Below are 24,959 nucleotides of genomic sequence, written 5' to 3' on the forward strand. Positions count from 1 at the left end.
GCATCTCACTGGTGGCTTCAGTGAAAGATTTTCTGAGGAAGACATCTGCATCCGAACCAGAAGCTCATAAAAAAAGTGAAGCGCCCATCTTGGGAATCTTGCAGGGGTGCTAGACATGCTCTGAGAAAGCTTAGGGGCCCTGGAGAGAATTGCAGAGGTGTGAATGGCTTAACACTTAAAGCCACTGTGGCTGGATTACTCCTCTAATGAAGGATTATGCCTCCAAATGCCTTCCTTCTGCATTTTCATATGCTGTGTCCTTCCTCTGGCTTGGAAAAAGCACCAAGCACCAGGGACTCCAGGGAGACTGATCTGGAGGTCTGCAGGGGATATGTGGTGTGGTCACCCTGGTAGTGCCGCCCGGCATGATGTCTGCGCTGCAGCCTGTCGTGCACGGCTCTTGCAGGTGGGACTAAGTCTGTTCAGCTCTGAGCAATTTTGCCGTGGGGACAGTGAGTCCCAGCTTTGGCAAAAGGCCACGTCTAGGCCACGTTTACTGGACAGAAAGCAGTGCACAAGGGTGGTGGTGGTGCCCTTGGCATTTCAAAGCAGATTTCAAAAGCTTGGACAAGGAGGGATTTAAGGCCTGGAGGCATGATTTGGAGTATGTTGAGCTGCCTGAGGGACTTGCTGCTGGTTTTATTTCCTTCTGTCTGGCCCAGGGCTGATTTGGCTGACTCAGCATGTCAGGCTTACCCTCTGGGTAGAGATGCTCTGAAGTCTGCAAATCTGGGAGGGAAAGGCGAGGATGGCAGGGATGGGGACATTGGCATGGTGTTATTGGCCACCCTGGGCAGCAACAGCTGCTATTCAGGGTTGGCCCCAATCCGTGCTCTTAAGGACTGAGCCTGATGGGCTAGGTCATTTCTCCCAGCAGCACTTCATTGCTCCACAGACATGGTCATTGGGTGCTGGTGCTTCAGAGGACTTAGAGCCATGAGCTGGGATGGCTGCACCATGCACAGCCACCAAAGGGATGTTGGGTGCTGTGGTTGCTTGATGTTTTAGGCTGTGCTATTACTCTATCATGGAGCCCAGGGGGAAAATGAAGGTGCAAACTCTCCAGGGCTATAAACTGGGTGGCTTTAGAGCTGCATCTACAGCAATGAACTATTAAACCCATCATCTTCTTTACAGAGAGGAGTGAAATGTCTCATCAGATAGACTTGTAGTTTCCAAGATTATAAGATGCTGGTTGAGAATAGAAGAAAAAAAACACTCCCCCCAAAAGGAAGCTTTGAGATATTATGACATTTATTAGATATAAAAAGTGCTCTTTGGAAAAGCAGTAGAGCCTTATCAAAGGCATCCCAACACCAGCAGCAGGGCACAAGACTGTTCTGGATCCCTGGAGTTCTCAGCACGGGGCTGTATCATCAAGGGAAGAGAGGAGGACATGCTGGGAAGAAACAGGCAAACAGAGCTAGGTCTGGAAGGAAAAAGGTGACATGGCAGAGGCAGGGTTGTTCTTGCTGAGTGCCAAGTCTCCCTGTGGCTGTTACTTCTGGTGGCTGGGAGGCCAGTGGCAGGCCTGCTTGGTCTGATGGGACTCGATGTTGGGAATGACAATGGGGCATTTCTGCTTTGTGGACTGGCAGGACCCTCCACTGCCGCCTCCAGAGCTGATGATGATTGTGTGGCCCGAGGAATCACCACTGCCACCACTGGATCCTCCACTGCAGCATCCGGAGGATCCCTCACTAACTCCACCTCCAACGATGATCTTGCCTCCTGAAGACCCACCACTGGATCCCCCACTGCAGCGTCCACACGAGCCACCTTCTCCACCGCCTGAGCTAATAATGATCTTCTGGCCTGATCCCCCACTGCCACTGCTGTATCCTCCTCCCATGCCATAGCCTGAGGAGCCCCCACTGCAGTAGGATCCACCTCCTCCACCGCCAGAGCTGACAATGATCTTGCCAGAGCCCCCGCTGCTGCCGCCATAGCTGCCCAAGCCTGAGCTCCCACAGCAGGGGGAACCCTGTGCCTGGTAGCTGGAGGAGCTGCCCCTGTGGCAGCAGGAGCCCCCGCTGTGCCATCCGCTGGACTGGGAGGATGTTTCATGGCAGCCTCCGGAGGTCTGTCTGGAGCACATCTTTGAGAGTGACCCTGCAAGAAACAGTGCTGTCAGAAAGGAGCCCTTTGGTGATGCTGCTAAACCTTCCCAAAAAATAAAAAATGGAGCAGTACCCAGGAAGTACCCCATCTGCCCCATCTTCTGCAGTCCTACAAGAATGGCATCTTCATGAACTCACTCTTGTTAGATTGCAGGGAAGACCTGCAATGAAAAGCACCCAGGGACTGGTCTGCAGATCACAACAGTTACAGAAAAATTCTGCGTGCAGGAAGATTGACAGTACTTCCAGAGATTTGCACACATGCTTTGACATGCTCCAAGCTGGCAGTCTAAAAACTTTAGTCCTACTGTAGATCCTTCTGGACGTTAGACTGCTAAATCTCACAGCAGCTGAAAATTCAGCCATATTTGTGTGCCCTCAGAATATCAGCTACAACTCCCTTCTGTAAAGAAGGCAGTTCTGTTGGCACACCAAATTGGTTTTCAGTGAAACCTGTCCAACGTTGAGCCGGCATGGTTCCCTCATTCAAAGCATGCTCAAAGACCAACTGGTGGAGTGACCTCTCTGCACAGGGGTTCAAAAAGTTTCCATATCAATGGGCTTACCTTCTGTGCAACTGGAAATGTATGCAAGGCTTGGTGGCAGATGAATGAGGAGCCTTGGGATAGGTGAGCTTTTATATTGTATGCACTGTGCTCTTAAGGGAAGTGAGATGCCCTAAGGAATGCTGATAGGTTTATTTACTGAGCCTGTCTTTAGCTACCTCCTTTTTTGACTCACTAGCAGCACATAGGTGATACGAAGGAGATGTATCAATTATGTTCTGCATTGCAGTTGCTAATTCTACTTAATGATTCACTTCCACGAGTCTTGCTCTGAAACATCTGAGGCAAACGGCTTCTAGGGGTCTACCCTGAGGGCTCCCTAATGCATTTCTGCTAGGCTGCAGCTTCTCAGGTACTCAGCAGAGAGTGGAAATGGAACAGATGCTGAAGGATGAAGGCTGGAGTAACTTAGGGCTAGAGTGTGATGGAAGGACAAGGGTAAAGGATGTGTTGGAGCAGAGTCACAGGGAATTTTGGGGCAAGAGGGCTTCCTCATGGACTGGTGAGATGGGGAGCGGGAGTACATCCAGCCTGCTGAGAAACGCAACCATGTGCTCAACAGGACAGTGTCCCACCTCTGATGGGACAGTGCACCGCTTCGGAGCACCTTATCCCAGATCCATTTCAGAGGGCCCTGTGAGGATGGCAGAGACATGGGGGCCATTTCCCCTCACCCTTTTGGGAGCCCAAGGTGGACGCTGCTGTTGGACTGAGCAGAGAGGTCTGTGCTCAGCTGCAGCTTCCCGGGGTCCCAATAACCAGGCTAGAGTGGGGGAAGTCCTGAAATCTTTCTGTTTGCAAAGGTGCATTTGAAGACCATCAAGACCCTACTCTTGAACTCTAGGACATTAAAGATTTCCTCTGTCTCAGCAGGACACATTTTCTGTGGGTGCTCTGCTTCACTGGCCAGCCCACCCACACCTGAGGCTGGGGAGGCACCTGGGTATTTTGCTTGCTGGAGAATGACAGTTTGTCAGCACAGTTATCGCAGCACTGGCTGTTGTGTTTTGCAGCAGCTTCATCCTGTCACTGTGTCACGCATGCTTGGAGGCTGACAACAGCATCCACCCTCATGGGAGATTGAGTAGAGGAAAGCATAATTGGGGGGTTTTAGCTGAGAGGATGCATGACAGCAGCAGCAGGCTGCCCAGCCCTGTCACGATGAACACAATTTTGAGCATGCACGCAACTCCATTGGTATGGGGACAGGACTATCAGCACCAGGAACGTGGGTGCAGGGGGCTTCCTTCATTTTGCTTTGGACTCCTTCCAGTGGCCTAAGCTCCACTCTCATCACCAAAGGGAAATCTAAGGTCTCACTGCAATTCTGGCTCTCACCCATCAAGTGTGGTGTTGTCCTACCGAGCATCGCAACACCTTGATCCCTTCTGTGCATTTAACTTGTAGGGACTTGCACCAAGGGGCACCTTGGATTTGCAGCTCATCAGGACCCAGGGTGCGAGGGAAGTCTGTGAAGGCTTTTGGCAGGGGTGGTGAGAGTTGCTCCTGCAAGTGCTGGTGTGTGGAGACCACAACGCTGGACCCTGCAGGGACTAGAAACACTGAACCTGTAGCACATGTACATGAGTGGTACTTGCCACACGTGGAGGAAGAGCATGGCTGGAACCACAGCTGCTGGAGGCATCGGCATTGCCACAACCCCCCCAAGGTTAAAAAGCAGCTTTAATATCTATGTTGAAGGCAAGGGTAGATGCAAATGGCTTCATGGTGGAGGCTGCCCCAGATTTGGGCCACGCTGCCCATTACTGATACTCTGTCTGGGTCATTTTCTGCCCTGCAGTCCAGTCACCCTCAGGATGGGCTGGCAGGTAATGTTATCTTTTAGTCTCATCACTGCAAATACCTCAATGGATGGTGCCTTGGTGTGCATTGTTATGAGAGGGAGAAAAACCTTGGCCAGACCCTAGAATCCTTTTTCCCAGCAGCTTCCTTCATGCACAGCAGTGCTAACCTTGATAACATGGGACATGATGAAGATACTGCTGGTGTAAGAACTCTCCAATTTTTCTGCAAAAGGCAGAAGTTGGTCAGTCATGATCCCTCAAGCATTTGCATGGCTGATGATCCCTTTTATTCCTAATTTTGTTTCCGGCCTACCAGCTGTGTGTGCGAGATGGACAAAAAAGCCTCTTAGCTTAAAATTTACTGAACACAAGACTAACCACGCCTGGCCTGAAGAGGATTTGCTGCTGACTTCAGTACAAATGCTACTGAATGTTTCCTGGCATAATTAATGGTTTTCTTGTGATAAATGTAGGGAAATGAAGTACAAAAAACCCAACTGTATTTCCAAAGGATACTGCTGTCTGCACTGGAAATCCTTGCAGTGAAACCCTGACCTTGTGGTCTGCTTCCTTCTCTAGGAAGGGAAAACTGAGGTGGAGCTATTTCCAGGTTAAAGTTGCTGCCTTGGTGGACATTATTTGCAAGAGGGAGAATGATCATCTGCTTAAGCAATGAGGTTTCTTTCAAGAAGATCTGTTAATAAATGTCTGCTCCAGCACTGCAGGCAGAAGAAGATTTCACAGCTGAATGTATTTGATGTATTATTCACTTTTTGAAGGTAAACAAGGGACTGACAAAGCATAAAAGCAGCCTTGCAAAACCAGTTCTTTCTGTACACAGTAATATTTATTTCCCTTCATATTGATGGGTGAGAAGAGCCATCTAGGAGTTCACAGCACACGAATGCAGCATCAGGGGAAGACAAGGGAAAAGGACATGCTGGGGTGAAACAGAAAAACTTGGAAGACAGAGGCAGGGCTTTTCTTGCTGAGAACTGGGGCTGCCTCGTGCTGTTACTTCTGGTGGCTGGGGGGCCAGTGGCAGGTCTGCTTGGTCTGATGGGACTCAATGTTGGGAATGACAATGGGGCATTTCTGCTGTGTGGACTGGCAGAACCCTCCACTGCCACCTCCAGAGCTGATGATGGCTGTGTGGCCCAAGGAATCACCACTGCCACCACTGGATCCTCCACTGCAGCATCCGGAAGATCCCTCACTAACTCCACCTCCAACGATGATCTTGCCTCCTGAAGACCCACCACTGGATCCCCCACTGCAGCGTCCACACGAGCCACCTTCTCCACCACCTGAGCTAATAATGATCTTCTGCCCTGATCCCCCACTGCCACCGCTGTATCCTCCTCCCATGCCATAGCCTGAGGATCCCCCACTGCAGCATCCAGAGGCACCTCCACTGCCTCCACCTCTAATTATGCTCTTTGATCCTGAAGACCCACCACTGGATCCTCCTCCCATGCCATAGCCGGATCCTCCACTGCAGTATCCGGAGGATCCCCCACTACCTCCACCTCCAATTATGCTCTTTGATCCTGAAGACCCACCACTGGATCCTCCTCCCATGCCATAGCTGGATCGTCCACTGCAGTATCCAGAGGATCCCCCACTACCTCCACCTCCAATTATGCTCTTTGATCCTGAAGACCCACCACTGGATCCTCCTCCCATGCCATAGCTGGATCCTCCACTGCAGCATCCAGAGGATCCCCCGCTACCTCCACCTCCAATTATGCTCTTTGATCCTGAAGACCCACCACTGGATCCTCCTCCCATGCCGTAGTCTGAGGGTCCCCCACTGTAGGATCCAGAGTAACCTCCACTACCTCCACCACCTCCACCTCCAATTATGCTCTTTGATCCTGAAGACCCACCACTGGATCCTCCTCCCATGCCATAGCCGGATCCTCCACTGCAGTATCCGGAGGATCCCCCAATACCTCCACCTCCAATTATGCTCTTTGATCCTGAAGACCCACCACTGGATCCTCCTCCCATGCCATAGCTGGATCCTCCACTGCAGCATCCAGAGGATCCCCCGCTACCTCCACCTCCAATTATGCTCTTTGATACTGAAGACCCACCACTGGATCCTCCTCCCATGCCATAGCCGGATCCTCCACTGCAGTATCCGGAGGATCGCCCAATACCTCCACCTCCAATTATGCTCTTTGATCCTGAAGACCCACCACTGGATCCTCCTCCCATGCCATAGCCGGATCCTCCACTGCAGCATCCGGAGGATCCCCCACTACCTCCACCTCCAATTATGCTCTTTGATCCTGAAGACCCACCACTGGATCCTCCTCCCATGCCATAGCTGGATCCTCCACTGCAGTATCCGGAGGATCCCCCACTACCTCCACCTCCAATTATGCTCTTTGATCCTGAAGACCCACCACTGGATCCTCCTCCCATACCATAGCCGGATCCTCCACTGCAGCATCCAGAGGATCCCCCGCTACCTCCACCTCCAATTATGCTCTTTGATCCTGAAGACCCACCACTGGATCCTCCTCCCATGCCGTAGTCTGAGGGTCCCCCACTGTAGGATCCAGAGTAACCTCCACTACCTCCACCACCTCCACCTCCAATGATGATCTTGCCTCCTGAAGACCCACCACTGGATCCTCCTCCCATGCCATAGCTGGATCCTCCACTGCAGCATCCAGAGGATCCCCCGCTACCTCCACCTCCAATTATGCTCTTTGATCCTGAAGACCCACCACTGGATCCTCCTCCCATGCCATAGCCGGATCCTCCACTGCAGTATCCGGAGGATCCCCCACTACCTCCACCTCCAATTATGCTCTTTGATCCTGAAGACCCACCACTGGATCCTCCTCCCATGCCGTAGTCTGAGGGTCCCCCACTGTAGGATCCAGAGTAACCTCCACTACCTCCACCACCTCCACCTCCAATGATGATCTTGCCTCCTGAAGACCCACCACTGGATCCTCCTCCCATGCCATAGCTGGATCCTCCACTGCAGCATCCAGAGGATCCCCCGCTACCTCCACCTCCAATTATGCTCTTTGATCCTGAAGACCCACCACTGGATCCTCCTCCCATGCCGTAGTCTGAGGGTCCCCCACTGTAGGATCCAGAGTAACCTCCACTACCTCCACCACCTCCACCTCCAATGATGATCTTGCCTCCTGAAGACCCACCACTGGATCCTCCTCCCATGCCATAGCTGGATCCTCCACTGCAGCATCCAGAGGATCCCCCACTACCTCCACCTCCAGTTATGCTCTTTGATCCTGAAGACCCACCACTGGATCCTCCTCCCATGCCGTAGCCTGAGGTTCCCCCACTGTAGGATCCAGAGTAACCTCCACTACCTCCACCACCTCCACCTCCAATGATGATCTTGCCTCCTGAAGACCCACCACTGGATCCTCCTCCCATGCCATAGCTGGATCCTCCACTGCAGCATCCAGAGGATCCCCCACTAGCTCCACCTCCAATTATGCTCTTTGATCCTGAAGACCCACCACTGGATCCTCCTCCCATGCCATAGACTGAGGGTCCCCCACTGTAGGATCCAGAATAACCTCCACTACCTCCACCTCCAATGATGATCTTGCCTCCTGAAGACCCACCACTGGATCCTCCACTGCAGCATCCAGACGAGCCACCTCCTCCACCGCCAGAGCTGACAATGATCTTGCCAGAGCCCCCACTGCCGCCGCCGTAGCTGCCCAAGCCTGAGGTCTCACAGCAGGAGGAGCCCTGTGCCTGGTAGCTGGAGGAGCTGCCCCTGTGGCAGCAGGAGCCCCTGCTGTGGCATCCACCGGACTGGGAGGATGTTTCATGGCAGCCTCCGGAGGTCTGTCTGGAGCACATCTTTGAGAGTGACCCTGCAAGAAGCAGCATGCTTTTTACTCATGAGCCGCCTCTGTTGGCATGAGAATTTGCCCCAGCCAGAAGGAGCCATGTACAGTCCAATGACATTAACAGACAGTCTCCAGAACCAAGGAACTTCCTTCTAAACACTTTGTGCTCCATAGATCCCAGCCAGACTTTATAGCTTTTGCTAACAGGAGATTACCAGATTGCTGAAGTAAATCAAGCCATCATTTAAAGTCTTTTATCCCATAGCTGTTCCATCTCCACCTCTACACTGATGAAAGACATGACTTTCAGTAGCACGGGATGACCCTGCTTCTGCTGACATGCACAGGAGATTTAAATTCATCAATGCAACCTTCCTGCCCTTCAAGCCACCACCCATCTAGAAGTACTTTACCAAAGCATTTAAGTTTTGCAAGCATGAAATTAGAAGAATCGCTCCCTTTGGCAGAAAGGGACTTACCTTTCTCGGCTCTGACAACGTGTACCACAGAGCAAAGCTGAGCGAATGAAGCACTGTGAGATCCAGCAACTTTTATACCATTTCTAGTTTTCCGAAGTGGGAAGTGAGGCATCCAAAGGAATGGTGATAGGTTTATTTACTAAACAAACTGTCCTCCTTCAGCCCACTTGTCCTGACTCATTGAATCAGATCAATGCCTCTCTAGTGCATCACTTCCTAGGCTACCTGCAGTTTGGCTGCAGGTATCACATGCGAGCTCAGCTCCCGTGGTTGACTTTCAAGGTAGGATTGTGGGACTCCAACTAGCACCCTCCACTTGAGCTGGGAGATGCTGCTGGGGTGTTGACTGACAGCAGAAGGGGCTGTAGAGACTCATGTTTATTGTGTGTTATGGACTATGGAGATGCCCAGGGGAACAGAGAAGGCTGCACTGCATAGGACTGCTGTTTCTGGGGCAGCAAAGGGATCTCACATGCCTGGACTTCCCCACTACACCAGTGAAGTGTTGATCATGATTTTTGTTTGAGTGCACACTATGGACAGTACAGAGGTCAGGCAGGCTTTACACTGCCTCTGGGAGGAGGAGTGATGCCTATTTTAGAAAGGGGTTGAAGTGCTGCAGGTAGAGGGTACCAGATCCAGCATCCACCCTGTGTATCAGCATCTTGATGGATATTAACCAAAAGGATGAATTCATCCCAGTTTGGGAGATGGCTCTGGCGTTTCTGAAGAAGCAACAAGATCTGAGGATGTGCTGTGCTCCTGCTGTTATCCTGAGAGCCTCTGAAACTTGGCTCCTGGCTTTCTTGGACCTGGGCCATTTCAAGGTGCAAGGATGTTCAACAGCAATGCTCCCACCTCCTTGAAGTGGGACTCTAAGCTTTCTGTTAGCACTGTGCAGGCAATGGCAGTGTTTGTGCAGTTCCCAGTTACTGGTATTTTAGCACCCTGTGACTTGCCATAATAAAAACCCAGGCAACTCAGCTGTTCCAGGAGCAGCACTGGTTGGAGGAGCTCATCTGGATGTGTTTTGAGAATGCTTGCATCCCTGGGGTCCTGAAGGGGGAGAGGACAGCGGGTAGAGGGACAAGTAAACATGAAGCTCTTTCACCCGCTGTGGGTGTGGGTCACTCCTGTCTCTTCTGGGACACTTCCAGGCATCTGTCATCTGCCTCACTTAGACTAGTTCAGGCAGAGAAGGTTTATTTTCCTTTCTCTGCTAATTGCCAGAATATACCACATCAAAGAAATCACTTCCTGTAGGGAAACTCCCTCTGAAGACTCATACCTGGAGCTGTATTTTATTCCTGTGGGAATGAGGTGATCCCTAGTTGCTCCAGACTTTGCATCTCAGCGCTTGGAAGGGGCCTTCTGAAGTCCTGTCCCTGCTGCTGGCTCCACTAGGGCATCAGAGCTGGAGTAAGGATTGGAGAGACCCCTCATAACTCTTCCACAGCTGCTTGGTGCAGCTGTGAGCACCAAGAGCTCCTGCACCATGCACGCGCAAGGGCCTCAGCTTCACACCTGTAATAGTACCTTGTAATCCTTTGTACTAGAGTTTTTGCATCTTTTCACTCCTAACCCTTTTAAAATTTCCTTGGGCATTGCATGACGTTTTGATGAGGTAGAGAAACTGCAATGTTTAACTTTGTGGTACCTTATCTGATGGGCAAAAGTCAGGATCATGAGTAGCAACAGACATTAAAAGATGACCTAAGAATACTTAGTAATTCCAGCATCTCTTCTATGGGTGGGTTTTCAATGCACTTGTGCTCTGGAGCTTTATTACAACAGCATCAGCTCAGAATAAAAACATAATCATAGAAATAATGCAAACATCACTGTATAAAGCAAAATCCAACCACTCAGACACTGAAGCTCTCTAGAACTGCAAGTTTTATTGTCTTATGCAAGCACTAGAAAATTGAGGCGGATAACAGACAGATGAAATAACCCTGGCTGGAAGTTATTGATACACAACACCAGAGGTTCTGGTCAGCTGGAGAGCTGAACAGAAAAATCCCAATGAAGAGAAGAAAGGAATAATGCAAATATTCTTAAATTTAATAGAGAAAGAAATGTGAAGCATGTTTGCATCTTGGGCTTTCTTGATCCAAGAGTCCCTTCTGCAGGCACTACTTGTGTTTAGTCTTTGGTGGCCAGGAGATTGGCTGGGTCTGCTGTTGAATGGACAGACCTCCAGAACTGGATGAACCACCTCCACCACCACCTCCTCCAAAAGAGGATGATCCCTGGCTCTGGTGGCCTGACCCCCCTCCCCCAATGATGCAGATGGATCCTTGACCCTGGTGGCCTGAACCACCACCTCCCCCTCTTCCTATGCTGCCACCTCCAATGCAGATGGGGCCTTGGCTTTGATGACATGAGCCACCACCTCCTCCTCCACCTCCACCAATATAGATGGGCCCTTGGCCCTGGTGGCCTGAACCACCACCCCCACCTCCACCTCCACCAATACAGATGGGGCCTTGGCCCTGGTGGCCTGAACCACCACCCCCACCTCCACCACCACTACAACAGATGGGACCTTGGCTTTGGTGCCCTGAACCACCTCCACCTCCTCCTCCCATGCTACCACCTCCAATGCAGATGGAACCTTGGCTTTGATGACCTGAACCACCTCCTCCTCCTCCTATCCTGTCACCTCCAATGCAGATGGGGCCTTGGCCCTGGTGGCTGGAACTGCCTCCTCCTCCGCCAGCACCACCAATACAGATGGGACCTTGGCTTTGGTGCCCTGAACCACCTCCACCTCCTCCTCCCATGCTACCACTTCCAATGCAGATGGGGCCTTGGCTTTGATGACCCGAACCACCACCTCCTCCTCCACCACCACCAGTGCAGATGGGGCCTTGGCCCTGGTGGCCTGAACCACCACCTCCTCCTCCTCCTCCACCACCAGTGCAGATGGGGCCTTGGCCCTGGTGGCCTGAACCACCACCTCCTCCTCCTCCTCCTCCTCCTGTGCTGCCACCTCCGATGCAGATGGGGCCTTGGCCCTGGTGGCCGGAACCACCTCCTCCTCCTCCACCTCCACCAATACAGATGGGCCCTTGGCCCTGGTGGCCTGAACCACCACCCCCACCTCCACCTCCTCCACCACCACCAATACAGATGGGACCTTGGCTTTGGTGCCCTGAACCACCTCCACCTCCTCCTCCTCCCATGCTACCACCTCCAATGCAGATGGAACCTTGGCTTTGATGACCTGAACCACCACCTCCTCCTCCACCACCACCAGTGCAGATGGGGCCTTGGCTCTGGTGGCCTGAACCACCACCGCCACCACCACCTCCTCCTCCTCCTCCTATGCTGCCACCTCCGATGCAGATGGGGCCTTGGCCCTGGTGGCTGGAACCACCTCCTCCTCCTCCACCTCCACCAATACAGATGGGCCCTTGGCCCTGGTGGCCTGAACCACCACCCCCACCTCCACCTCCTCCACCACCACCAATACAGATGGGACCTTGGCTTTGGTGCCCTGAACCACCTCCACCTCCTCCTCCCATGCTACCACCTCCAATGCAGATGGAACCTTGGCTTTGATGCCCTGAACCACCTCCACCTCCTCCTCCCATGCTACCACCTCCAATGCAGATGGGGCCTTGGCTTTGATGACATGAGCCACCACCTCCTCCTCCACCTCCACCAATATAGATGGGCCCTTGGCCCTGGTGGCCTGAACCACCACCCCCACCTCCACCTCCACCAATACAGATGGGGCCTTGGCCCTGGTGGCCTGAACCACCACCCCCACCTCCACCACCACTACAACAGATGGGACCTTGGCTTTGGTGCCCTGAACCACCTCCACCTCCTCCTCCCATGCTACCACCTTCAATGCAGATGGAACCTTGGCTTTGATGACCTGAACCACCACCTCCTCCTCCACCACCACCAGTGCAGATGGGGCCTTGGCTCTGGTGGCCTGAACCACCACCGCCACCACCACCTCCTCCTCCTCCTCCTCCTATGCTGCCACCTCCGATGCAGATGGGGCCTTGGCCCTGGTGGCCGGAACCACCTCCACCCATGCTACCACCTCCAATGCAGATGGAACCTTGACTTTGGCAGCCTGAACCTCCACCACCACCACTTCCTCCTCCTCCAATAATGCAGATGGGTCCTTGTCCCTGGTGGCCTGACCCACCACCACCTCCTCCACCTCCGCTGCTGCCACTGATGGATCCTTGGCTCTGGTGACCTGAGCCTCCTCCTCCTCCAAAGGAGGACGATGATATGTGGGTCTGGTAAATAGCACCACCACCACCGCAGCTGCTGCTGCCTCCTCCTCCTCCGTGGCAGGATGATCCGTGGATCTGGTATCCTAGAGATCCTCCTCCACCACCACCGTGGCATGAACCTCCTCCGCCACCACTGCCATGGCATCCACCAGGCTGCTCAGAGATCCCTTGGCCGTCGCCCTTCTGCTGATGGGAGCCCATTGTCCCAGGTGTTGGGGAGTCCTCCAAGAGAAAGAAAAAAACGGGCCTTAGCAAACGTAGGGGGAGGGGAGTTTGTGGTACTGTGCGTCCCCATTCCCTTCCAAAGGCAGGCCGACATATGAAAATGTCTTCTATTCCCTTTCTGTCCCCCCACCCACCTCTGATAGCTAATGCAAAAGGGTATTGTCAACTTCAGGAATTTACAAATTAAAATGATTACCAGAAAGGACCTGGGAAGTTTTCAGCTCATTCCATATCCCTTGATCAGGTCTTCTACAGGACCTCCTCTATCCATATATAACTGGTCTTTTTTTTAGGACAGGTGCAACTGTAATCATTCCTTAATAATTCCTTCTTGTAGCAAGTTGCTAGAGTGGCATGCCACTGCAAGAGGTACAAAAGGCCATGGTACACCAGAATTACCCTTATCCAAATGTGGTGTGGGAATTTTGAAAGGGCTGTAATGCTTCGGGATAGGTATTAATATTCCATGTTGTACAAGAAACAAAGAACATGGGTCATCATTTGCATAACAGTAACTTCATTGCACTTTGAAATTTTTTGATCTTGGTTTTGAAAGAGCACAGTGACCATTTTATTTCTTCTTAAAAATTAGAGGAAAGAGGAACAGCCAGTGGAAAAGATATCAGTGATGTAAAAAAAAAAAAAAGCAGCTGCACAAAGCTTCAGCAGAATGCTCTAGGTCACCACTTGCAAGGGTTTGATGGGTGCCTGTACCCAAGGCTGAAACCTACAGGTGTGCTGTGAAGTTTGAGCACTTCTCTGGCACTTAGCACCCACCACAGCCCATATCCTTGTCTGCTGGCAGTAGTAATTTATATTCCTCCGGCAGGCAAGTGACAGCTCTACTAATGAAAAGGATTTACAGGTCAGCAGGCTGAGGTGTCCAAACATTCCAGAGGAGAAAATGGTTCCTTCAAGGAAAAAAGTAGTCAAAAGAGAACCCTTTCCAATTTAGATAAAAGGCTGGAAAATGAGAATAGACTCCCATTTTGTATTTCAGTTGCTTTGTTTCCCACTCTTTGCTAAGTACTTGCAAAAACTCTTTTTCCTGCCCTTTTTCTTAAGATTTATATTCCAAGAGTATTTAGAAGCTGCCTGTATACAGTGGTACCACATGGTGTTGGGCCCAGAGAAATCAAAGGGCCTCCAGAGACCATGTTTTCTATGGCCCAGCTCTCCCCCTTTTCTCTGTGATTAGGTAATCTCACAGACTGAATCATTAGGGGAAAAAAAAAAAAAAGACTGTAAATAAGGAGGAATTTTTGGACTATGAGACCCAAAAGCCATATTTACTCCCACCTTTTCCAGTTTAGCATTCCAAGGCTAATCAGCCAAGTTAGTTTTCATCAGTAGCATGAAATATCTTACCGTGTCCCACGGCACGAACCAGTGGAAAGAAGTCAAATGGAGTAAGGAAACCTGGTGTGTGAGAACTTTTATATAGTGTCTAGTCCTCCTCTTGGAAAGAAAAAATGATTGATTTATTTACCAGCCAAACCCAACCACAACTACCCACTTACTTGGCATAATCTTGGGCTCGTCATTTCTGATTGATATCTCCCTTCCACCACCTATTTTGTTTTCAGCTATATTAAAATCATTGGATGGCTCCACCTAGTACAAGTGAAGAAATGGGGAAAAGCAGACATATTCTTAGATTTTCAGAAAAAACAAGTGATTTACTTTCACACCCCCCTACAGAGGGGTCCAACATTCCACAAAGGAAACATGAAGGGGGAAAGAGGAACTTTTGTCTTTATAGACATAGATAATATATCTCTCATTCTAGAAAATGTTTCTGAACACCCAGACGTGGCTCTGCCATATCATTATATTATGTTGTAACTGGCAGATTTGTAGGAGTGTATTATATGTTTCTAATGACACCCACGTTATTGCCAGGGGCTGTAGGGACAGACGTGGGACTCTGGTCCAATGAGTTTAAGCTCTCCAAAAGACAACACATGTCTATAGAGCCAGAGCCTGAAGTGATGCAAATCTGGGAGGCTCCAGGTGATTTACAGCCTTGGAGGATTTGACCTACAGAGAAATGGAGGAAAGAAACACAAACACCAACACCCAAAGCAGCAGTGAAGTGGTATTCATGTAGGCTTGCAGTGATGTAAGAGCACCTGGGTTAGGACTGTGACCTTTTTATTTTTAACCATGCTGGCCTGCAGAGACCTCAGCACAAGAGCAGAGGAGCTAGTTGTCCTCCCTGACAGTTATGGCAGTGAGCTGGTGGTGCTGTGAGAGCATGGCCACCACATCCCATCACGTCATGGGAGTCATCCACAGCCATGCAGGCACTGGAAGAGCCGTCTTCACCCTCAGGGTGGTGGACTGTCATAATGTCATTGGTACTTCCCAGTGTTTTTGCTTAGACTGTGCCTGACATAGCCAGGGGACATGGCCAGATTACATAATTTTAGCTTTAAACAAAGTCCAAAAGCTATTTCATTGCTATGTTCACTGGTAGTTATATATACACAATTAGCAGTGAGAGATGCTCGGATGCTCTGGGCGTTGGCTGCATTGTCATAGGCGGAGTGAACATGACAGAAAAGGAGCAGTTTTGAAAAAAAATCAGGACAATACTGGGAGTTTTATATCCAGTGGGCAGATAAATATGCAACAGGCTCTCGTTAAACTTCTCAGGAGCATATGACAATAGGGAAAGCCCCTCTTGCTGAGAGAGTATCATTTATTGCAGGCTGCACACAGTATTTTGCTACAGTTACTCATGGGTTAAGACATAAAAGGGGTCATCTTTGCCATTCTCCTCTTGTAGCACCTCATCCCTTAACTGTAAGGGCCTCAGGGGAATTCACTCTGGATATACAGTTTCCTCACACTTTTCATGTCTGTCTTCTGCCAAACTGGAATTATTACAAACAGCAGCAGCAAATTCCTCCAGTAAAACCCTCCAGCTCCAGGCAAGCTCTTAAGTGGCAGTGCTGGAAGGATCTTTCACTCAGATATAGCTGTTTGAGGCAACTGTAGCTTCCTTTATTATTTCAGAGCCACACTTTGTGACAGAGAGCCGTAGGCTGTGCCACCTGTAGTCTTGCTATGTGCCTCCTTCCTTGCTTTGCCCATGTTCGTTTCCTGCCCTGGAGCACGAGACCTGCTCAGCCTTATCTCATCTTTGCACGCGTGCCTCTCAGATGATGCTCCGATGCTCTGTCAATGGTGCATGTCAGCCTCGCTGAACCCCCTGCCGCTGGATGGCCACCCTCCTGGGAGGAAGGAGGCATCACCGTTGGTGGCAGAGGACAAGGGACCCTCTCCCCAGCACATAGTGCTCTGTTGAAGGCTCTCATTTGAAAGAGATTTCATGGGACAGCTGCAGGGTTTCACCTGTAAGAGGCCCCAAAAGCTATTTCCGTTGTCCGTTAGAAAAACCTTTGGAAGTCTATCAGCCAGCCTGAGTTTTCAAATACTTGTAAAAACATGTAATTTGCAAAGCCATATTCTGGGTAGAAGAATATTCATATCACTAGTGTGTTTTCTTTTTCTTTTATCCTGACAAGGAGGCAAACAGTAACTGTATAATGTGTAAAATAATGAAATTGGACAGCAGGCTGCAACCTTGCTCAGGAACCAAGGAAAGTGACTGAGGCAAAATATCCCCCTATAATTATTGATTTTTATAAAAGGCTTGCCCAAAACACTGTTCATTGCTGCCAGTCAAGCGGAGCCCAGCCTCAGTACCTGGTGTCCCTTTTGTCGCTTCCAAGTGGTCCCGCACAAGGTACTCGTACACATCCGGCTGCTTGAGAGCATGTGGATGAGTATCCAAGTGTGTTGAACCAAATAAAGTTAAATAAAATAAAAATCACCTCCCCTTCCTGCCTGGTCTTTCACTAAGGGTTGGTGCAGTATTTCCTACAATACGACTGCTATGTTTACATCTAGAAACACCCAGCTGAGACCATACAACTCCTAATGTGATGAAGACACAATCACAGGTAATGGCAAAGCCCCTCTGTGATGTGCCTGGACCAGAGAGGTAAGTAGGGCAGGGAAGATAGATGTCAAGGGATTCACTGTTTGTCTGAAAACCAGATTAAGGGCTGTGGTTATAGTATGTACTTAGCATATCTAGAACAGCTTGTTTATCTCTGCTATTAAGATCAAGGGCAGTCAGGATGCAGTAGTAAGAGGTTTAGCATGTTCTGGCACATAAAAGTTGAGTCCTGGGATTTTAGGTACATGTGCCTGGGAGTGAGGCATAACAAAGCTTGATTTACTTGCTCTAAATCAGGCTTGTTAGCTTGGCTGAATAGGTCAGAGCAGCATGGAGGTGCTGGACATACTGTCACTTTGTTAAAGGACTCATTACAAGCAGCAAAACAGTAGTATTTGCAAACTGTTAAGAGACAGCAAGAAAACCAGAATTTGAGACCATATTCCTGCATTTCAACAGCAAAGCTAAATGCTCACATTAACTGAAATTAGCTTTACAGCTAGTCTCAGTTGCAGCTGAGCTAACTGAGGTCTTTCACCTGTTAATTACAAGAATGTTTTGCTTCCAACCAACTGCTCCTTCCTGGTACTGAAGGTCCCTTTTTCCAGGCATATGAATGGGAGTTTTGGTACCAAAGACTGGAAATCAGAGAAGGCAGAATTATGTCCCCATTTTATGCACAGGGGAGAGTGATTTGGGAAAGTCTCAGAACTGGGACTTAAACCAGAGCTTTAAAATCTCAGCCTAATGCCTCATCCCCAGATAAAGCCCTTCTTAATGAAGGAAAATCACATTGCATTGGCAGAGATACCCAGCATTTGGGGGTCAGATGTCTCTTTTCTTTAAGTGATTTAATGCAGAGGCCCCCAAAGAACACTGTGTGCACTGAATATTTTTGTTCACTATGAAGCACAGTTTGTAGCTACCAAAGCTGTATCAGTAGGGTGGAGTATAATTGCCACAGAGGCATACATGCTGTCATGATGCATTTGCTTGATACCTTCTGATTATATCCTCTGTGTGGGTTATGAAAGAGGTGTGATCCTCACATTCTTCCTGATTGTAGGAGAGGGCCACTCTTCTGCTGGATGATGAGTAGCAGATGGGTTGGATGTCTGTGTGACCAAGGCACACTGGAAATTTAGCCAGTTTCTGAAGCCCTCAGATTATTTTCTGTTTAATTCTCTATTCCAGCTGTGCTTTTTGCACATCGCAGGCTGGTGGGTAAGGATGGAGAGGTAAAGGCAATGTGGCTGGCAGGGTGGAGGATCATCTTCCGTTCCTTGATGTAAGCCATCTCTTCCTAAGACTTCAGTTTCTCCCTCAGTAGGTTAATATGGCCAAACATTTAATAAAATGGCCTAATGCACAAAATACCTGCCATGTCCAGCATACCCATATGACATACATCGAGGCGTTGTGGGACACTTGTGCCAGCGAGGTGGACACAGAGCTGGGCACACCCTGGGCAACCCTCAGGGCTATGGGAGCATGATGCCTCCCTTGTAGTCCCATCTGCTCTGAGCCTTTAGGGACTGGGCTCAGTGGTCCTCGAGAAGGACAGTGGTTCATAAAGAATACTCAGAACAGCTTTATCTCTTCATCAGCTCACTACCACCAAAGCAAGACCTACCCACTCTCCCCCAACAGGCAGCCTGCCCTTGCTGCCAGATGACTTGGTGATGCAAAACTTGCTGCTGGGTATGGCAGACACCAGGTGCAACGTGTGTCGTCGATGGCTGACGGTTTCTGGCAGTGGCCAGGATCGATGCCATGCTTTGTTCGTGGTGGCAGCCCCTGCTCTGGTGCAGTCAGCACCCTTGTTCTGAGGACATGGATCCATCTCTACTAGGCAGAAATTGCTTTTCTCCTTCTCACAGTATCACTTTCTTTTCACACCTGTTTCCTCACTCCCTGTCTCTTCAGACAAGGCACAGCCTGCCTCTCTACCCACTTAATCCTTGGTGTCAGATGGGTGCAGGAACCGGAAAGGAAGGATTATTTTTAATCTGGAAGTGTTTCTGCCTCCACCCATCAGGTTCTGCTTCTATTTTGGGGATCAAAGCTTTCAATCCTTTCCTATCCTCAGTGCCAGCTCTTCCCCCTGGTCTGTCCATGGAGAAATTGCGCTTTTACCCTTATTATGATACTTAACCATCTATGATCTTGGCTAGGGCTCTTTCTATGAGTATTTCTCCTAATTTCAACACATGGCATGATTTGTATATCTCTGCCAGGGAATGTGGACACAGTGATGATGGGGTTTGTGTACCCCAACAAGAACAACTTTCCCTAATAATTAATATACAATGGCTATGGCAGGTGAACAGTCAGTTGTCCAGCTGTGGCTTCCTTTCCTGATTTCACTTTCACCTGGTCCCTGCAGTTTGCCACATACATTAAAGCCATGGGTACGCCCTGTTTTCGATTTTCTTCTTTCCCCCATCTTAGTTCCTCATTCTTCTGAAGCTCATTGGGAAATTATTGGTGCTACAAAGGCAATTGGGAGATATGGAAAGGGATGACTAGGGCATGCCCTACTAGTAGCAGCAACACCTGCCCAGCACTGCAGCTTTGCAATGGCATGAAGCAAAGCTCACACTAATGCAATTTTGTCTGGCTTTAAATCACAGCATATCACAGAAGCTACATCAAAGAAATGTCCTTGAGATCAAAATGTTTCCAACTGCTCTGTTTAATATCTGACAAAATCTGGTGGTGGGCATGCTTGGATGCTACAGTATACCTGGAGTCTGCTGGATACCAAAAAGCTGATCACCTCAAATGGTTTTTAGCTCTCTAGGTTATGCATGGAAGTGGTATACTTTGCCTCATACCTATGCCAAACTTAGATCACAGGATAAATGTTCTACCAAACAAAATAGGGAAAATATTTTTTCAGTTATTTTACTTTTTTCAACCAATGTTTGCTGAATGTGATAAGAAATGGCAGTGTGGGCAAACATAAATGATTACTTTTAAATAACTGAAATGTCTAACATTTCTGAAAAAGTGGAAGAACATTTTGAAAAAAAAATTACACGTGGGTCTGTCTTTACTGTTTTCTCTGGCATACCTCAACCCAGAGACAAGTCTTACCAAGTAAGATAGCAACAGGCAGATAAAGCAAAAAGGAGGATAAGTCAAAATTCAGCAACAACCCTGCTACATTAGATATGCAGATCTCTTATCACACCCACAGTCTCATCACTGAGAAGTTTTGTAATGACAGCAAAGACGGGAGCACAAAGGGGAACGCGATGAAAGCCACCACAGTGCTGCAGACACAGTGCCCTCCAACACCACAGTTGCCCTTCCCCTCCATGGCTCTGGAGCTGGCAGCCATGGGGTGAGACAGACTCAAGCACGAGCCTCACAGCACAAAGTGACAAGGAAAGCATTGGTGCTTCCTGCGTGAGAGCCTGTGTCACGGGAAGCACCCCATTTCTGAAAGCTTGTTCTTGGTTTGCTTGCACATGCACAGCACCCAGCAGAGCCTGGGCACAAAGCAAGCTAAATCCCACAGTAAAAAGGCCACTACCTTCCTTCAAAGTCAATCTTGTTCATGTATTTCCAGTTCCAGTCAAATGAGCCCATTATCTCTGGTATTGGACTTCCCACGTGTTAGATGGTGACCAGAGAAAGAGCCCCAAGACCATCACCACATCATTAGGTGGGAGAACATTTCCTTCTGTTTACAGGTAAGGAATGAGGTACAGAAGGGACCACCAGCCCACACCCACCCCAGAGTCCTGTGGGGTGGCTGAACCCAGAGACATGACCTCCCGAGCCAGACTTCCTGCCCTGATAAGGGAAAATGTGGTTTGCAAGGCAATTACAGGACATTCAGGCTGGAGATGACTAATTCATTCAGCTCATGGCTGCAGCTCAGAGACACCCATGTTTTTGGAAATGGGACACGTGACACGACATTCATGGGAAGCATCTGGCATCTGCCTGCTGTCCAACTCACTGGCATTGGGTGCAAGCAATATTTTAAAGTCCTTTGGCTTTAATGAAGCTATTCCTTGGTTATGGCAGTGTGAGAAGACTCAGGCCTTTCATTTGTTCACAGCTTATTTACACAGCAGGCTCTTCTCATAGAATATAATTCTACTATCTCCCAGTAAGCCCAAGCAGGCAGATTGTGCCCTCCTTAACTCAACATTTCAAGATCTTCCAAAAGGGAACAGCATCCACTGCAAAGAGGGACAAAAACCCCATGTGTTTTTGTCTTGTTTCACTATCTGCAGCACTAAGTATTAGAGCAAGTCTTCATTTTATCCTACTTCACACCAAACCTTCTATCTTCACATGCAGGAATTTTGCAGAACCCATGCACAGCACCCCATAGGATTGGGTTACAGAGGAGACTGAAGTGGTGATGAGGTGATGGCCACTGCCTCAACACCTTGTTCCCCAGCAGAACCTCTTCAGCAGTGGGCATTTTTCTCATTCTCTCCTCTTCAACAGGGAATAGGAGCATTTCTGTGATGCCAGGAGAGCTTGCTTGAAGAACATGTCATTTGTCACCTAGGCATCAGCAGCACTCAAAATGTGTCATGGCCAACCTCATTTTAGTGTCCAGTATGGATCCATGGTGACAATGGCTAAGTGTAGGACAAACTCCTTGGGAAGACAGAGCTGCTCATCACCTGGCAAGTTTAACTGCATAGCTTCCTATTTTTATGATCCACCCAGCTGTTTAGTGGGTCATCTGCCCAATTTTTCCTATGACACTGATGCAGCTTCCTTCCCATATTATTCAGCTGGTTTGCACCAGCCTATTAAAATTACAGTCATCAAATGGAAAGTCTTAATTGCTCCATTCATTATCATCAGTGGTCATATCCGACAGTTAATTTATTTGCCTGGGAACTCCCTGCAGGCTTCACAAGAGAGCTTTTAGACTAAATCAAGATTAGCCTGTCTGACAGTAAAGTGAGGATGGTTGGAGTAAGGAATGCCACCAACATAGGGGACCCCTTCCAATGACCCCAGCTCATGGCACCATTTGGGCACTTACTCACCATGCAGCTACTCTGAATTAGGACACAGGGTCCACCAGAACCAACACCAATTTTAAGTTGGCAACTTTGGACTAGCGGGAAGCCTCATGGCTCCAGGGCATCATGACTTTTAAGGATTATGGAGAATTTCTCCTTTGCCAACAGTTGATTCTTAGTTAGTTACATGAGGATGTCAGTAGAGGACAGCAAAACCATTACCTGTTTTATAGGACAGAGTAGGACACATCAGAAATATGATGTTCTGCATGGGGTAGGGACACCTGAAGAACATCTCTTTATGACTCGTATTTCATGGGGAGAGTCCCCCAGATTTTCCTCCTAGAATTACACATACAGCACAGCTATATGGCAATGCACGTCAGCCCTCCTCACTCTTCTCAGCCTCATCCTATCAGCACCGTCCAGAGAAAGCTAAAGGGAGTTGAAGTGGAGAGGGAGAAATGCAGTCTCTCCAGACTGCAGTAAACCTTATTTCCTCCTGCAATGAAAAGACTTGATATACACAACCACATGCAGTGAAGAAACAGGATTTTCTACTTTCAAAGCCTCCAGCTTCTGATAACATTCCCATAGGATATGAACAGGGCAATTATAAGACAGACACATGCATAAACTGATGGTATGGACAGCCATGTATAAAATCCCAGAAACCCAAGTCAAACAGCAAGTCCCTCAGGAATGGAAAGGAGTTGGCATATTTGGATCAGGGACCTTGCAAGGTCCCATGACCTGCACAGTCAAGGAAGATTTAGAATTTGGCCTTCGCAGCTGAAATGCTTTGTTTCTCACAGTAGTCTGATATTAACTTTTACCAGCTTTACCACTTCTTTCCTTTTAAAGCTGGCCCATTTCTCCACCACTTAGTCATGGGCAAGCCAGTACCACCACATAGGAGTCCCTGGCATCATATACCATTTTTACTACATCTCCACCCCTGGGCAGTGTTGCATCACTTTATCACTGACTTTACTGCCAGAAGTTTGTCATCAGTGCAGCAACTTGCAATTTCAACAGCAAGGCACACCATTCCTGCACTCCTTTGCCTTCCCACACCCACATTCATTCTTTAACTGCCAAAATCACATTATGCAATGCCTCAGATACTCCCTTCAAAATGAAGAGCAAAACCTGACAAAGCTACCTCTTTTACCAATACAAGTCAGGGGCTGAGCCCTACAGAGGTCCCTGGAGAAGGGACCAGACCTTCCACAAGTGTTGTGCAAATAGCTCATCTGCCTGTCTTACTCCTCACTGGTTTGCATCCCCAGCAATATCTGGGCTGGGGATCAGCTGAGCTCTGGTTATGCATCAGCAAATTACAAGAACCTGCAGCTCTGCCGGGAATGAGGGGTGGGGAGTCAGGAAGGAACACATTCCTCCAGCTCAGCACCTGCACTGCCACAGGATGGTGCTCTATGACCATCTAGATCATTCTCTTTACTTTGAAGAAGGCTTTATATCACTTTTCTCAAAAAGCAGGACCTGTCCAATCCCACAAAGTTAAGAAGTTCCCACACCTGTTAGAGGGAATAGGAATTTAAAAGAATTGCATGAACATATGAAAAGACTTTCCCTAAAAGCTATTCTCAGCCACCTTTTACCATTTCTCCCAAACCTAGCAAAACCAATAAATGTCTTTCAAAGTATAGTAGCCCTGCTCAAAACCCTCTGCCTTTTTTAGCATATGCATCACAACAGGAAAAAAACCAAAGCCTATTGTTAACTCAGACAGCTTCTAGGATGCTCTGATTTTCTAATATTTGAGCAGAAAAGAGCCCCATATTAAGATTTGGTTTATGATTTGCAAACTGCTTCTGAAGTAGTGAGAATTGTGAACAAGTTTCTATAGAGAGAAACTAGCCCCAGAACTCTCCCCAAACCCAGCGCATCAAAGATTTGACAGGGCCTGTTTCAATACTATCCAATGTGCTCAATAAGCTGCTAAAGCCAGACCACAGCTCTTACTTCAACAACCAAAAGGCAGACCTACATAGAGAAACCCACGTAGAAAGAAAAGCCCCTCAAGAAGTAAAACCAACAGTAACAAACAATATTCCTCCAACACTCCCCACCCACATGCTGACATGCAAAAAACCAGCTGCTGCCCTAACCCTATGCCCCCTTTATGTCTGCTTGGAGACAGATTGCTCTCAGCTGCCCCATGGTTGTTAGCCAATGACATAGGCACGCACTAAATATAACTGTTTCCCCCCCCCCCCTCCCCCCTTAGGTCTTTAATCTTTTATTGATCTAGGAGGTCTTTTAAGGGAGCTGTATAGTGTAGGGGTTAGTTACCAGTAGGGTGCTTTGATTTGGGTTAGTATTATGAAGCTGGCAGAGATAGGTGAAGCTTAGGAACAGGCAAGCTTGCTCTGAATGCAGCAGAAAGCTCTTTTCTGCTTTTCTTTCCTCCCTATAATAGATTGTGAGAGTGCTGGTAACTGTACCAGCTGAATGGTGGAGAAAACTCTGCTTTGACTCATTTTCCAGAAAGGACTTCATATTTGTATCAGTTTATGTGCAAGCTGCTTCTCTACTGAAACCCACAAGTGTTGCCTTTCTTAGCAAGGGGGAGACTTCTCCAAGTAAAACACTTAGGAATGAAGAAGAGCCTGCAAGTCTGTAGCCAGCTCAGCTCTGCAACC

General features: G+C 48.8%; 1 protein-coding gene across 1 annotated transcript; it reads right to left on the reverse strand.

The window, feature by feature from the left end:
- Positions 1 to 1,338: 1,338 nt before the first annotated feature.
- On the reverse strand, positions 1,339 to 8,873 carry LOC128146361 (loricrin-like). The gene is made up of 5 exons (XM_052797652.1): positions 8,825 to 8,873; positions 8,112 to 8,369; positions 5,747 to 8,030; positions 3,513 to 3,518; positions 1,339 to 1,757 (listed from the first exon to the last, which is right to left on the reverse strand). The coding sequence occupies exons 2-5, from the start codon at positions 8,353 to 8,355 to the stop codon at positions 1,499 to 1,501; spliced, it is 2,793 nt and encodes a 930-aa protein (XP_052653612.1). The 5' UTR covers positions 8,356 to 8,369; positions 8,825 to 8,873; the 3' UTR covers positions 1,339 to 1,498.
- Between the last annotated feature and the right edge of the window lie 16,086 nt (positions 8,874 to 24,959).

This window comes from Harpia harpyja, chromosome 9, assembly GCF_026419915.1.
Source record: "Harpia harpyja isolate bHarHar1 chromosome 9, bHarHar1 primary haplotype, whole genome shotgun sequence".
Lineage (NCBI taxonomy): Eukaryota > Metazoa > Chordata > Aves > Accipitriformes > Accipitridae > Harpia > Harpia harpyja.

Coding starts and splice junctions, on each gene's coding strand:
- LOC128146361 (XM_052797652.1), bottom strand. CDS start 8,355: ATGTGCTCCAGACAGACCTCCGGAGGCTGCCATGAAACATCCTCCCAG. Junction 8,031..8,111: donor CTGCAGTGGAGGATCCAGTG/GTGGGTCTTCAG, acceptor GGGGACCCTCAG/TCTATGGCATGGGAGGAGGA.